The 15,299-nt window shown below is 36.0% G+C and overlaps 1 protein-coding gene across 5 annotated transcripts in view; it reads left to right on the forward strand.

The window, feature by feature from the left end:
• DMD (dystrophin) overlaps window positions 1–15,299 on the forward strand; it is a 2,282,236-nt gene that overhangs the window by 1,830,541 nt on the left and 436,396 nt on the right. For all 5 annotated transcript variants that reach the window (XM_059679269.1, XM_059679268.1, XM_059679270.1 and 2 more), the window contains one exon: window positions 10,387–10,543. In XM_059679269.1, coding sequence (XP_059535252.1) covers window positions 10,387–10,543 — 157 coding nt within the window. The remainder of the gene's footprint in view (window positions 1–10,386; window positions 10,544–15,299) is intronic.

The raw sequence follows: 15,299 nt of genomic DNA on the forward strand, positions 1-15,299 counted from the left end.
GAAGGATAACACACACAATCAGAAGAACAAAAAGGAAAAAGAACCCCCAAAATATGAAAATAGTGTAAGGAGCTTCTGGGACAACTTCAAGTGTACCAACATTTACATTATGTGGGTGCCGGATGGAGAAGAGAGAGAGCAAGATATTGAAAAGTGTTTGAGCCCTAGCTGGTTTGCCTCAACCAATAAGAGTATCAGCCTGTGTACTAAAGGATCCCTTTTTTTATTCTGGCCAAGGGCACATACCTCCATTACAGGCTTGATCCCCTGCCCTGGTTGGGATGCATGTGGAAGGCAACCAATCTCTCTTACATTGATGTTTCTCTCTGTCTGATTCTCCCCCTCCCTTCCACTCTCTCTAGAAATCAATGGAAAAATGTCCTCCAGTGAGTATTAACCAAATAATAATAATAATAATAATAATAATAATAATAATCCCCCAGATCATTATTCAAAAGAAAAGAAAATGTATTTGAAGAAATACTGACAGCAAACTTATCCTACCTGGTGAAAGAAATAGACTTACAAGTCCAAGAAGTGCAGAGAGTCCCAAACAAAAAAAAACCAAAGAGGCCCACAGCAAGACACATCATAATTAAAATGCCAAGACTTAACAACAAAGAGAGAATCTTAAAAGCAGCAATAGAAAAGCAGCTAGTTACCTATAGGCTAGGACAGTGATGGCGAACCTATGACACACGTGTCAGAGGTGACACGCGAACTCATTTTTTTGGTTGACTTTTCTTTGTTAAATGGCATTTAAATATATAAAATAAATATCAAAAATATAAGTCTTTGTTTTACTATGGTTGCAAATATCAAAAAAATTTTCTATATGTGACACGGCACCAGAGTTAAGTTAGGGATTTTCAAAATGCTGACACGCCAAGCTCAAAAGATTCACCATCACTGGAGGAAGTGCTTATATGACTGTCAGCTGACTTCTCAACAGAAACTTTGAAGGCCAGAAGAGAGGGGCAAAAAGTATTCAAAGTGATGTATGGCAAGGACTTACAACCAAGGATTCTCTACCCAGCTAAGCTATAAAAAAAATGCTAAAAGAGTTCACCACCACCAAACCAGTATTACATGAAATGCTAAAGGGTATTCTTAAAAAAGGAAGGAGGAGGAGGAGGAGGAGGAGGAGGAGGAGAAATAAAAAATATGAACAATAAAATGATAATAAATACATACCAATCAACAATTGAACCTAAAAATCAAAGTAAACGAACAAGAAATTTAATGAACAAAATAAACTGATGAATAAAATAGAGTCAGAGGCATGGAAACATGGAACAGACTGATGAATCTCAGAGGGAAGGGTGGAGTGGGGGTGGGAAAAGATTAACCAAAGAACTTATATGTATATATGTACTACCTATGGACACAGACAATAAGGTGGTAAAGGCCTGGCATGGGGCAGGAACTGGATGGAGTGAGCAATGAGATAAAAAAAAAAGGGGGGGGGGCATCTGTAATATTCTCAACGATAAAGATTTTTTTAAAGTATCCTTGTGCTTCCAGATCCAAGTCCATATTATGTCCTTTCCCCTCCATTTATTTTCCTTGCACCCCATGTGTTTTCATTTCCTGTGATTACGATTCTTATTCGAATCTCCATCATGTCATTCCATATTGCAATATTTGTCTCTGTTCCTTTACATACTGAGACCATCCATTACACATTTACAAAAATATTCTTCCTTAGACACTGTTTATATCACATTATCCCTTTGTTCAAGAATTTCAGTCTTGTTGGGACACATATTTTAATCATTCATTCATTATTTGTTCATTCAACAAATGATTACTGTTTTCTATGTATTAGACACTCTTCTAGGCACTGAGGATGAAACTGTGAACAAAACAGACAAAAGAAAACCATTGCTCTCATACAGCTTATATTTACTCAGTAGAATCCAGTGAACCCTTCATTCTCTACCAACTATTTCTAATAGGCCCCTTCTAACCCTTCCCTTTTCTGTTCTTCCCATGTCTCCCAGTTCCTTCCTCACACTGGTCCTCACACTTGGAATACCATCTCCTCTCATTCTTCAAATATTAACTCAAATAGCATAATGAATATTTTCCTTTCTGACAGTTTCTTCACCAGGTCTTCTCTGTGCTATTCTCATTTATACTTGATGGCAAATCCCTTTAAGAATTTTATGAGTTATTTCAGAGGGCAATACTTGCTGCCTCCAGCTAAATAGATGAATACAAAAATTCCAAACTCTAAATGAGTCACTGAAGTAGAGCAGAAAGAGTCCTGGACCAGCAGTTGGGCAATCTAGTTTCTTTTTTGGTTCTGTTACTAACTACCTAACGTATAATCTTGAGCAGCTTGAGCATGTCACTTAACTGCTTCAGACTTCAATCTTCCCCCTCATTGAAATGAGGAGGTTTGACCAGAAACATGGGTGGTCTATTCAATTCTATTAGTTTTAATTCTGCAATTACTCCTGATGAACCTAAGCTAATTATGGAACTTTTCATATATATATATATATATATATATATATATATATATATATATATATGGCTGATTATGTTCAAAAATACAGTATAAGGAGAAGTAAGTAAGATGTCTTTGAGGGGAAAAATAATATTTTAATTGAAATTGTATAGTACTATCTCATAATTAGTTCAAGGACAGTATATGCTATCTGTTCCATTGCATTTTGTCCACACATATTATGTGCAAGAGGTATAATGAGAATACTCAGTGATAGTTGAGTGCCATCAAACAAAAGGAAATGTTAATTGATTTAAGTGAGAGCAAAATAAAGTGAAAAACTTTTATTTACATGTATACATACACACATATGCACATATACACACATGCATACACACACAGTTATTGATGGCATTACCCAACATTAGGATTGTAATTAGCCAAAGAAAGTGTTTCTCATTCTAAAATAATCTATATCCACATACCTTACATCTTAATTTTGAAAATATTAATATTTTGAGAACTGGTCACATGAATTTTTTCGTAAGGAGTATGTATGAAGATTTTTATTTCATCTACCAACAGATTATGTTTTCCAATTTATTGTTTATACTATTAATTATGAAAATTGCATATGTTGTCAACACAATTTCAGCAAAATTTACATTCTGTGACTTTTTATACTTGGGAGAAAAATTTGTAATGTTATATACAAATAATAACTTTATGAAATTTTGAGCATTAATTTGAGAGGCTAAAACACCAACATTACAGAGTCTAGAGTAGCGATAAATCTCCAAGAGACAGCTTGTTATGAGAAGTTAGAATAGTTAGAAGTTTTTATAATGGAGAACACAGAAAGAGCAAAAGAAGGCAGTCTTTCAACCTTTGAGAGAAAAATGCAACTTAGACATTGAGTATCTCTGACCCTCTTTCTTTTATTCTCAGAATGTTAATTATGTTTGAAAGTTGGAGTTAATGGCCCATCTGGAAAAAAGGTTTACTTGTCTTTGAGCTTAATTTTCTCTCTTTATTTAAAGCCCCATAGCTCCCATTGTATTTTTGTGGTTCTTTATTACTTCTGCATTCTTACCTTTTCTTTCTATATTTTTAAAATATATTTTATTGATTTTTTACAGAGAAGAAGGGAGAGGGATAGAGAGTAAGAAACATCGATGAGAGAGAAACATCGATCAGCTGCCTCCTGCACACCCCCCATTGGGGATGTGCCCGCAACGAAGGTACATGCCCTTGACTGGAATCGAACCTGGGACCTTTCAGTCTGCAGGCCCACGCTCTATCCACTGAGCCAAACCAGTCAGGGCTTCTTCCTATATGTTAAAGTGCTATCTTAATACACAAAGGTACCAAAGATATACAGGGATATATCATTAGTTTTACAAAGAAAGTTAAAGTGAAAAATGAATTCAATATAACACATTTTGCTTTAAGAATACATGCCTTCCAGAGTAAAGTTTTATTAAAGATTTCAAACTAGGAATCAACTAAATCACACTTGAAATATCTGAGTCTAGAGAAATAACAATCACTTTAGCAACTCCTATAATTCTTAGAGTCCTGACACTGCAGAGTTCCTTAAAGAACAAGAGGTATATCCCAACACACCTAAATGTTCTGCATTTTACCTAAACCTTATAAATTGAAGAAATCATCTGCTTATTAAAGATCAGCACTTGCCTTGTTAAAAGCTAGTAGCCCCTAAGCACTTGTCTTCACTAATAAAGATTAATAGAAAATGGATAGAAGCTAAGTGCCTCTTCAAACCTCCTCTGTTATTTTGTGTTGAGTAGGTAGGGGTAAGTGCATCTGCCAATTAGTAGGAAGCCTTTTGCTCAGAGATCCAAAACATTGGGTTAAAAATCACTAAGTTTATGCCAGTACCAGGCAGTTTTGAGAACAGTGGCTTTGTAGTATAGCTTGATATCTGGTATTGTGATCCTTCCAACATTGTTCTTCTTTCTCAAGATTGCTGTAGCTATTCGGGGTCTTTTTTTATTCCAGATGAATTTTTGGAGAGTTTGTTCTAGGTCTGTAAAGTATGCCATTGGTATTTTAATGGGGATTGCATTGAATCTATAGATGCTTTGGGTAGTATGGACATTTTAATTATGTTTATTCCACCAATCCATGAACATGGTATATTCTTCCATTTGTTCATGTCTTCTTCGATCTCTTTTTTCAGTGTCCTGAAATTTTCTGAGTACAGGTCCTTTATCCCCTTGGTTAAATTTATTCCTAGGTATCTTATTTTTTTTGTTACAATGGTAAATGGGATTGCTTTTTTAGTTTATCTTTCTGTGAGTTCATTATTGGTGTATAGAAAAGCCATAGACTTCTGGGTGTTAATTTTGTATCTTGCTACATTGCCGAATTCATATTAAGTCCAGTAGTTTTTTGATCAAGTCTTTAGGGTTTTCTATGTACAAAATCCTGTCATTTGCAAATAAGGAGAGTTTTACTTCTTTTCCAATTTGGATAAATTTTATTTCTTGTTATTGTCTGATTGCATTGGCTAGTACTTCCTGTACTATGTTGAACAGGAGTGGTGAGCGTGGGCATCCCTGTCTTGTTTCTGTTCTTAGGGGAAATAGTTTTAGTTTTTGCCCACTGAGTATGATGTTGGCTGTGGGTTTGTCATATAAGGCATTTATTATGTTGAGGTATGACCCTTTTATTCCCATCTTACTGAGAGATTTTATCAAGAAAGGGTGTTGGATTTTGTCAAATGCTTTATCTGCACCAATGGATTTGATTATATGGTTTTTATCTCTCAGTTTGTTTATGTGGTGTCTCACATTTATTGATTTGCGGATATTGTACCATCCTTGCATCCCCGGGATAAATCCCACTTGGGTCATGATGTATAATCTTTCTAATGTAATGCTGGAACAGACATATAGACCAGTGTAACAGAATAGAGAACCCAGAAATCAACACAAGCCATTATGCTCAATTAATATTTGACAAAGGAGGCAAGAGCATACAATGGAGTCAAGGCAGTCTCTTCAATAAATGGTGTTGGGAAAATGGGACAGATAATTGCCAAAAAAATGAAACTAGATCACCAACTTACACCATACACAAAAATAAACTCAAAATGGATAAAGGACTTAAATGTAAGATGGGAAACCATAAAAATATTAGAAGAAGCCATAGGCAGCAAAATAGCAGACATTTATTGTAGCAGTATCTTTACTGATACAGCTCCTAGGGCAATGGAAACTAAGGAGAAAATAAACAAATTGGACTACATCAAAATAAAAAGCTTCTGCATAGCAAAAGAAACCATCAACAAAACAACAAGGAAGCCCACTGCATTGGAGAACATACAGTGGGGCCTTGCCTTACAAGTTTAATTCGTTCCAAGACAGAGCTTGTTAAGGAGCTCATTAAGGAGCTCGTTAACTCCAATTACTCTATCAACTCAATGCAAAAAATCGGCCGAGAGACAGCTGGTATCTCAAAAACTCATTAGTCGGGACACTCGTAAGTCAAGGCCCCACTGTATTTGCCAATATTATCTCTGATAAGGGTTTAATCTCCAACATTTACAGGGAACTCATACAACTGAACAAAAGGAAGATGAATAATCCAATAAAAAAATGGGCAAAGGACCTAAATAGACATTTTTTGAAAGAGGACATTTAAAAAGCCAAGAGACATATGAAAACATGCTCAAAGTCATTAATCATCTGAGAGATGCAAATCAAAATGACAATGAGGTACCATCTCACACCTGTCAGAATGGCTATCATCAACAAATCAACAAAGGACAAGTGCTGGAGAGGATGTGGAGAAAAAGGAACACTCGTGCACTGCTGGTGGGAATGCAGACTGTTGCAGCCACTGTAGAAGACAGTATGGCATTTTCTCAAAAAACTAAAAATGGAACTTCCACTTGACCCAGTAATCCCACTTCTAGGAATATATCCCAAGAAAACAGAAACACCAATCAGAAAGGATATATGCACCCCTATGTTCATAGCAGCACAATTTACCATAGCTAAGATTTGGAAACAGCCTAAATGCCCATCAGAAGATGAGTGGATTAGAAAACTGTAGTACATCTACACAATGGAATACTACATTGCTGTAAAAAAGAAGGAATTCTTACCATTTGCAACAGCATGGATGGAACTGGAGAGCATTATGCTAAGCTAAATAAGCCAGTCAGTGAAAGATAAATACCACATGATCTCACTCATTTGTGGAATATAAAAAACATTATAAACTGATGAACAAAAATAGATACAGAGGCAGAGAAGCATCGAACAGACTGACAAACTACAGTGGGAAGGCTGGGGAAGTTTGGGGGGGGGGGGAGGTAAGAGATCAACTGAAGGACTTGTATGCATGCATATAAGCATAACCAATGGACTCAAGACACTGGGGGCCGTGAGGGCATGTGCCAGGTGTAGGGGAGACTGGGGGAAAGTCAATGAGGGAAAAAAGGAGAGATATGTACTACTATTTGTAATACTTTAAACAAAATATTTTTTAAAAAATCACCAAGTTTAAGGATTTTTTCATATAAGAAGTTTGTAATTTCTCTTCCCTGTGTCTTAATATGATATCTTAAGTTATGAGCTTCAGCAGCTGTTTTTATACCTTTGCATCTCAGTTTCTACATTTGCAAAAAAGAAGGTTGAACAACCATCTCTGAGGTTCCTTCCCGCCCTATCAGCCTAGGATAAAAGGACCGGGGGAAAGTGATTACCAAAATAGAAAGAAATCATTTCAGCAAGAGATTCTAAATACAAACATAGGTTAATTATTTAGGAATATTTCATATACCATCTTGAAAATAGAAATAGGGTAGCTGCCTTCAAAATGCACTGGAAATGTGTCTTGAAAACATTTCCTGAGCTTAGCATCACCAAAGAAAAATGTTTTCTGAGCTCATAGTGTTTTTGCTACATTTTGGTCGCCTTCAAAATCATGACATTGACATATACTACGTTTGACCTGTGGAGACCAACAAGTAATATTTAGCGCATATAGGAAATACTTTAAGAAATTCTTTCTGGAAGAATGCTCTTGGAGCTTACCTGCGAACAGGTGAAGGTTCTTGTTAAGAGTACAGAAATTCTGAAGGTGAAACATAGGAATTTGTACTTCAAACTTTACAAGCTACTCAAATGTTTCTTATGCTCACTAAAATCTGAGAACCATGGCTTTAGATTGGATATCTTTGTAAATGTTGTTGTAAATCAGAAGCCATTATATGACTCACTTTCTCCTCTCCAACCCTTTGTCCTCTGTCCTTTATGTCTTCTTATCACCTCTTGCCTTTCACTCTCGCACTTTTAGCAAGGAAAAGAATGAAATAGTCATTTGATAACATGGTTAAGGTAATCAAACATTCTGAAATGTTACCTAACTCCGTAGCTATGGATAAATAAGATCCCCTCACCCAGAGACACAAGAGGTTTTTGTCATATGTGGTCCCAGGTCCTTCTGCTCATCTGTTAATCTCTTGACCATCCTGTGTCCCTGGCTCCTAACAGCCTGTCTATCTCACACTATGGAGTTTCTCTTAGATCCTTTGGAACTGAATTCCCTGGGTCTCAAAGCTATTATTTTTCTGTTTTGGGGGATGTCAAGGATTTCACTGACTTGTTCATAATTAGTCAGCACCATCTAATCTAGAACTGAGGTTGTGACACAGCCTTATGTAAAGGAAGCAACAGCTGGAGGCTCTACCATAGGCAGCCTGCTCTTCTGCATATTTATCCTCCTGTAGACCTCTCCCACAGGGGTATTTTATTTCCTCTCCCAGTTAGAGGGAGGCCAAGCAGGCAGGCATCTTTCTATTCTCCATTACCTTCCACTCTCCCTACTTCTAATGCCTTATTGGGACTTAGAGGCACTCAATACATATTTATTTAATTAGTATCTCTTCTCCCATTTGCTGCTTTTCCATGTCTGGGCTATGACGCACTCTACCTATCTTTCAGATTGTCCTGCTTGACAATTTCTTTCCCCCTCAAGCTGCAAATTCTAGACACCCCAGGGAATCCCTATAACTAGGAGTCATTACATGCCATTAAACAGCTAAAATCTTGCATAGGGAATTCTCACATAGGCTTATCATGGAAAAGTGATAACTCGAGGAGAAGGATGGACCAGAAACATAAAATAAGTGCCTCTACACTATATGCAGTCTGCACTATTATGTTTAATTCATCGTATTTGGGGGTATTTCATGATTTATTTACTAGATAATGAATGCCCTTAGGGTCTTGAACAGTTTAATTTCTCTGATGGAAATGCCTTTATTTTTTTCTCAACATAATGTTTCTATTGCTCATAACAGAAAAAATTCTGACAATTTTCAGAAGTATATAGATGAATGAATATATCATCTGTAAATCCTCCTCAGTGTTAAACTAGTCATTTCAGAACTTTTTCACACGTAGTCAAGCTTGTGCACACAAACACAGACACGTACAAACATTTCAGAAAATAGACTGTGTACATTAATTGTAACCTGTTTTCTCAGCAACCAAAAAGGTGATCTTTTCCATATTAATAAGTATTTGCCTTGGGATGCATAGATTTGTATGAATTCACCATTATATATTTAACCAGTTCCCTAGTATTGAAAAGTTGTTTCTATTTTGTGTCAATCATGAGTGATGCTACAGATAACATTCTCTACATATATCTTTGCATGCTTTCCCAGTTATTTTCTGAAGTATAAGTTCCTCAAATTTGTACTTGCACATTTTAATGACTTTTATGTGTCATCAAATTATGCTTCAGAGAGTTTGGAACAATTTAATTTCAGTAGATAGTTACCATTTGGGGATTCTGTTTGACTGGGGCCAGCAGGAGAATTGTATTTGAAATGTCAGGCGAAGTTACCAAGTGGCAAAGGGAAATGTTGTTCTACCTGGTTGCTTTACATTTCAATCTTTGCAGTATTAGAGACTATATTATATTTATGTTATTGGCAACATTAGTTTTTATGAATTGATTAGTAATTGCTGATGATATAAGTTATGCAGCAAAAGTCTTGTTTTACCCGAGGATGGAGCCTTGCCAACATTCCAAATTTCTTCTTTGTTTTTCTGGACTATGATTTATTTTATTAATTTAGTTTCTCATTCTCAAGTGAAATGTGGATTTTATAGCACACTTGTGTCTTCTTAAATGGCTTCTATGAATTAACATGTTCTAAATACAGTTGATGGGGAAGAACACAGTCTTGTCTAAATTATTCATGTTTGGGGGAGGCTTACAGACAACTGTCTGATTTTACTTTTCCACATGAGTTGTTGTCTCAGTACATTTTACACAAAGGAAACAAAGCGGAAAATGTTGGAACTTGGTGAAAACAAATCCCAGGTGCACACGAATAAAGAAGGGTAGAGGAAAGGGAGAAGCATATGGGAAGAGGAGCAGAAAGGAACAGATGCCAGATGGAGGGAGTCAATGGAAGAGGCTGTCTAGGGTGTAGAAATGGAAAAGTCAGAATGTGGGGAGAGACCTTTCCATTTCTCAAAGCAGAAAGAATTCCAGTGCTGACATGAGTCACATGAAAACTGAGTGGTTTATATTAGTCACTGGGTCCAATTTTTTTTCTACCAGGAACATTAAGAATCATTACTGCAACACTATGGGAAAGTAATCCATTTCAGTGTATATTTCATGCTAAAATCTCAGAACTCTGCATGTGGAAATAAACATATGGCTAACCACTGACACTCAAAATTGCATCAAAATATCCCCATTTTATGGCTCTCAAAAGCAGGTAACCAGATTATTATTGAGGATTGCCTTGTAGTTGACAATAGGTTTATACACTATGGAGATAACCAATCCATGTACCTTACTTAATGAAATTGTTAGAATCATCAATTCCCCTTCTAGATATTCTGATACAGTTTGCTCCTGTTATTTTTCAGATCACATTTGGAAGCCAGTTCTGACCAGTGGAAGCGTCTGCACCTTTCTCTTCAAGAACTTCTGGTGTGGCTACAGCTGAAAGATGATGAGTTAAGCCGGCAGGCACCTGTTGGGGGTGATTTTCCAACAGTTCAGAAGCAGAATGATGTACAGAGGGTAAGACATTTTTAAGCCTAGTTTCCTGCACATACATAGTAAGCATTCAGTGATTATTTTAAAAATAGTTCTGATTAAAATTAAGTTGAATAGGAATCTTTTTTACTCCTCTAGTTCAAGGGTCAATTATAAATAAACCAAGCCATTATGTTTTAAATGTCAAAAGTATCTGCATTAATAATATTCTTTCAGAAATTGTTCCTCTCTTTTGCTTGCTTTATAAAATGTTTTATTGTGTAAAATATTGAAAATACACAAAATCAGACAGAATCCTATAATAAATACCCATCAAGACTTCAACAATTATCAATTCATGGCCACTTCTTCTATACCTCTGCCTTGCTTTCCATTATTTTCAAGCAAATCTTAGGCATGGATCTTTTTATTCATAAATATTTGAAAAAGTATTTCTGAAACATAATAATTTACTCTTTAAACATAACCACAGTACTATTATAGTAGTTTTAAAATATCAATAATTTTATCATAAAAAATATCCACACAGTATTCAAATTTCCATTTCTCATATATGTCTTAAATGTTTTAGTAGGTTTTTGTTTTGTTTGTTTTTTGGTTTAAATAAGAATTGAAATCAGGTCCACACATTTTGCATTTTGTGAATGTGTCTCTTAAATCCCTTTTTTTCACTTTTTATTTTGAAATAATTATAGATTCACAGTAAGTTACAAAAATAGTACAAAGAGTTTCCCTATACATTTCACACAGTTTTCTCTAATGATTACATCTTACTTAACTATAGAACAATAACTGTCATTTCAACATGTGATCAATGTAAAAATTTACAGTAGAACTCAAGTCAATGTAGCTCCATTTCAAGTGCTCAGTAGTCAGATGTGGCTAATGGCTACTATATTAAAAAGTTCAGTTCTACAGTTTTGATTATATTGAAGTTTGACTATTTCATAGGTGATAGTGTAGTCTTTCATTATTAGGAGGTACATAATGTCTTGTTTTCTCTTTAATGAGTGTGATTTGTGCAGCTTTTAATGATCAATGGCTAGAAGTTGCAATGTGGTAATTGCCTATTTCTTCTTCATTTATTAGCTGGTGTACTTCAATGCAAAAAACAAAAAAAGGTTCACTCATCCACTATTTGGGTACCCAGTATATGTTCATATGGGATATGCATCATAAATGTTTCTATTTTACCAGTCTTCAGAACTGGTTGTTCACTAGCATCATCTATCAGTGATCATTTTTTTTTCCTTTTCATTATATTTCTGTCTTATCCACTAGGGTCTGAGTGGGGAAGACATAGATTTTGTCTTGCTTGCCTCCAAGATCTTAATAACTAGCAAAATGTCTGGCATACAGTGGATAATGATAAGTGTTTTTGAAATGAGAGTAAGAGGTGTATGAACAGAAATGAATAACAAACCAAGAAAATGACTACCAAACAAGAAAAACTTGATAAAATGGTACTGCTTTTGTATGTTCAGCACTTCAAGGAAAGATCTCTATGGATCCACAGCCAAAGGTAGCATATTGAAGAAAGGTCAAGGGTTTCTATTATTCCAGAGAAAAGAATATGGATTACAAAAAGGGAAGACCCAGGAGTTTTTGCAAAAAATTACCAAGGAAACTGTCAATTATTTTTCTAACCATTCTTCATATAATTCAGAATATCAAATTACCTTTTGTGGTAGGGTGGAACATAACAGTGATATTTTTCAATGTTCTAACTTTGAATAGTTAAAACACTCTGCCATATATGTATAAGAGCACTCGTTGAGAAAGATGAGCATTTTAAATAGAATGTATTATGTGATATAATGAAATGAGACAGACTTTCTAGAAAAGGGGTAATTTTATTCTAGTTCCAGAAACCAAAGATGAATCATTGGACAAGTGCACTAGAAGTCAGGATATGGAGGTTCTAGTCTTATTCTTCCATAAGTTAGCTTCTGATTACTACTTTGTTCTTCAGCTGCAAGATGAGGAATTTGGTCCCAATAATTTCCACAGTCCCTTCTTGCCAGCATGTTGTTATAAATACTTCCTCACTTTCCCTGGTTATTGGCTTTGCTTGCTTGCTAACAGTGGTAAAATGTTAATACTTATCATTCTCCATCCTCTTACTCAGGAATCTCATGACCAGTAACATGCTTTGGAGAGATGACAATGCTTGAGTTATGGGTAACATGCACTAGGTTGAAGTGTATTAATTAGTGTACTTGATTGGTGCACTTGTTTAGATATCCCTCCCATTATCTTTCTTTGACTTATCAGGACTTCCTGCCCATTGACAAATCTGTGTTCCATCCATTAGTTTCACTGCTCCTCTATCTTCACCTCTCTCCAAGTCCAACTTAGATTCAACCATCAAACATTGTAATAACTTTTTCTAAGACAATAAAATACTTTGCATAATTTTCCTTTTGTTGCTACAATCTGAAAAAACCAAAAGCTTTGAGAATCTAACTAAATACTTTCTCCTACCCAAACAACAACAGAGCAGTGTAGTACCTTTTCAGGATGACTAGCCTCTTAACACATCGCTGGGTCAATTTACCTCCTAAATATTTCTTGACTCTGTTTACTGCAGTCATCACCATAGTTACAAGACACCCTTTCTCCTAGCTTTTCTGCATTTATTCTCGCCACTCTACAATTCAAAGTAATATATGTAAAAACATGAACTGATGCTCTCCAGTTCCATCCATGCTGTTGCAAATGGTAAGAATTCCTTCTTTTTACAGCAGCATACTATTCCATTCTTACCATTTGCAACAGCATGGATGGAACTGTAGAGCAATATGCTAAGTGAAATAAGCCAGTCAAAGAAAGAAAAATACCACATGATCTCACTCATTTATGGATAATAAAGACCATTATAAACTGATGAACAAAAATAGATACAGAGGTCAGAGCAGCATAGAACAGACTCTCAAACTACAGCGGGAAGGCCGGGAACGGTTGGGGGGGAGGGGTAAGAGATCAACCAAAGGACTTGTATGCATGTATATAAGCATAACCAATGGACACAAGACACTGGGGGGTGGGGGAGGCTGGGGAAGGTCAAGGGTATAAAGAAAAGGAGACATATGTAATACTCTTTATAATACTTGAAGCAATAAAACAAAATTTAAAAAAAAATAAAATAAAATATATTACCTAATTTATATATAATATACTAGAGGCCCATTGCAAGAAGATTCCTGCAAGAATAGGGCTTCCTCGGGCCAATTGCACTGCCAAGCCCTGCCGCCCAGGGCTGCACACGGGGGCCTGGATGGTGGCTCGTGCTGGCCCCCCCTGACTGCAGTATGCAAATTAGCCACCATCTTTGTTGGTGGCTAATTTGCATATCGCTCTGCTTGTCTGATGGGTATAGTGAAGGTAAGGTCAATTAGCATCTTTGTCTTTTATTAGATAGGATGTATGTGTTGGCTCCTGGACTAAATAGCTATGGTTTTAGAGTTCATTTGCCTATGTTGTTTTCCTATATTCTTCCCTTCTTGTCAGCTGTCACTTGAAAAAGGCACTTAATGTTTAAACTATAGGAGTAATAAGTATCATAGTAAAACATGCAAATAAATTCTAATAAGAAAATAAAATTTAAAAATATACATAAACTGAATTATGTCAGTCTCATCTTAATGGTCTTCAGTGGCTTCTCAATGTCCTTAAGAAAAGACCTAAATCCTTAGCAAGAACTCCAAAGCCCCATCTGGCTTGTCTGGCCCCAAACTTCTCTTTTCTTAGTGTGTTCTTTGCTCTCTGGACACTAGCCATACTGCTTCTTTCAGTATTCCCAGGTCTCTGTTCCTTGCATGCGTGGCTTTGAACATACTGATCCTTTGTCTGGAATCCTCTCTTACCCACAGCTACCTCCTCATAATGTCCTGGTTAAGGTCTAGTAATCCTTTACATCTTGGCTCAGACATTAAGCAAGATTTTTCCTGAAGCTCACAGATGTCCTTTTATAACCTCTCATAACACCTTCAATGTTTCCTTCTATAACAACATTCTTTGTCATGACTATCTGAGACTCTTTAATGTCAAGCACCTTCACAAAATCATATGCTCCAAGAAGCTTTATTTAAATGAGAGGGTTGTCATATTTATACCCAGCATCTTACAAAGTGTCTAGTACATGATGAACACTAAATAGATAAAGGAACAAAGGAATTAAGAAGGTAAGGATGGAGGAAGAGAAGAGAAAACCAATGAACTAATATTCATTTTAATCATTCTTCTCTAGTCTGCTGGGACCAAGGACAGGGAAAGAAAGAATAGAGAGTGATGTTCCTTCCTCACTTGAAGAATTTATCTGTTTATTCCCAACTAAGTATCGTTTTGTATTGTGTAGAGCTATATTGGTGTTACTGTTTTTACTTGTGGTCCAGCCCAGTGTTTTCACGAGCTTTTCATATCCTTCAGAAAAATACTTGTCACAAAAAACTCTCCTTCCTCAAAGGACATCATCACTCCTAATTGTTGATGAGAAAACAATTTACCACCCTGTATACTCAAGAGTTTTGCCATGCTCATGCAGTAGCCCTTTATAGTTGCAGTGCAATGGCTGTCTATTTAGTAATGCTCTTTTTGCCTAAGAGCAAAGGAAAACCCTTGAAACTAGGTCTCTATGGAATCTTCTGAATTCACTTAGGAAGAGAGAAAAGAAACCCACAATCAGTATAAAACTCTGTCAGATCTTGTCTTCAGTAGGTTTTTTTGTGTGTTTTTTTGTTTTTTAAAAAATGTTTATTGTTGAGAGGATTACATATGTCCC

This window comes from Myotis daubentonii, chromosome X (genome assembly GCF_963259705.1).
Source record: "Myotis daubentonii chromosome X, mMyoDau2.1, whole genome shotgun sequence".
In the NCBI taxonomy this organism is placed as follows: Eukaryota; Metazoa; Chordata; class Mammalia; order Chiroptera; family Vespertilionidae; genus Myotis; species Myotis daubentonii.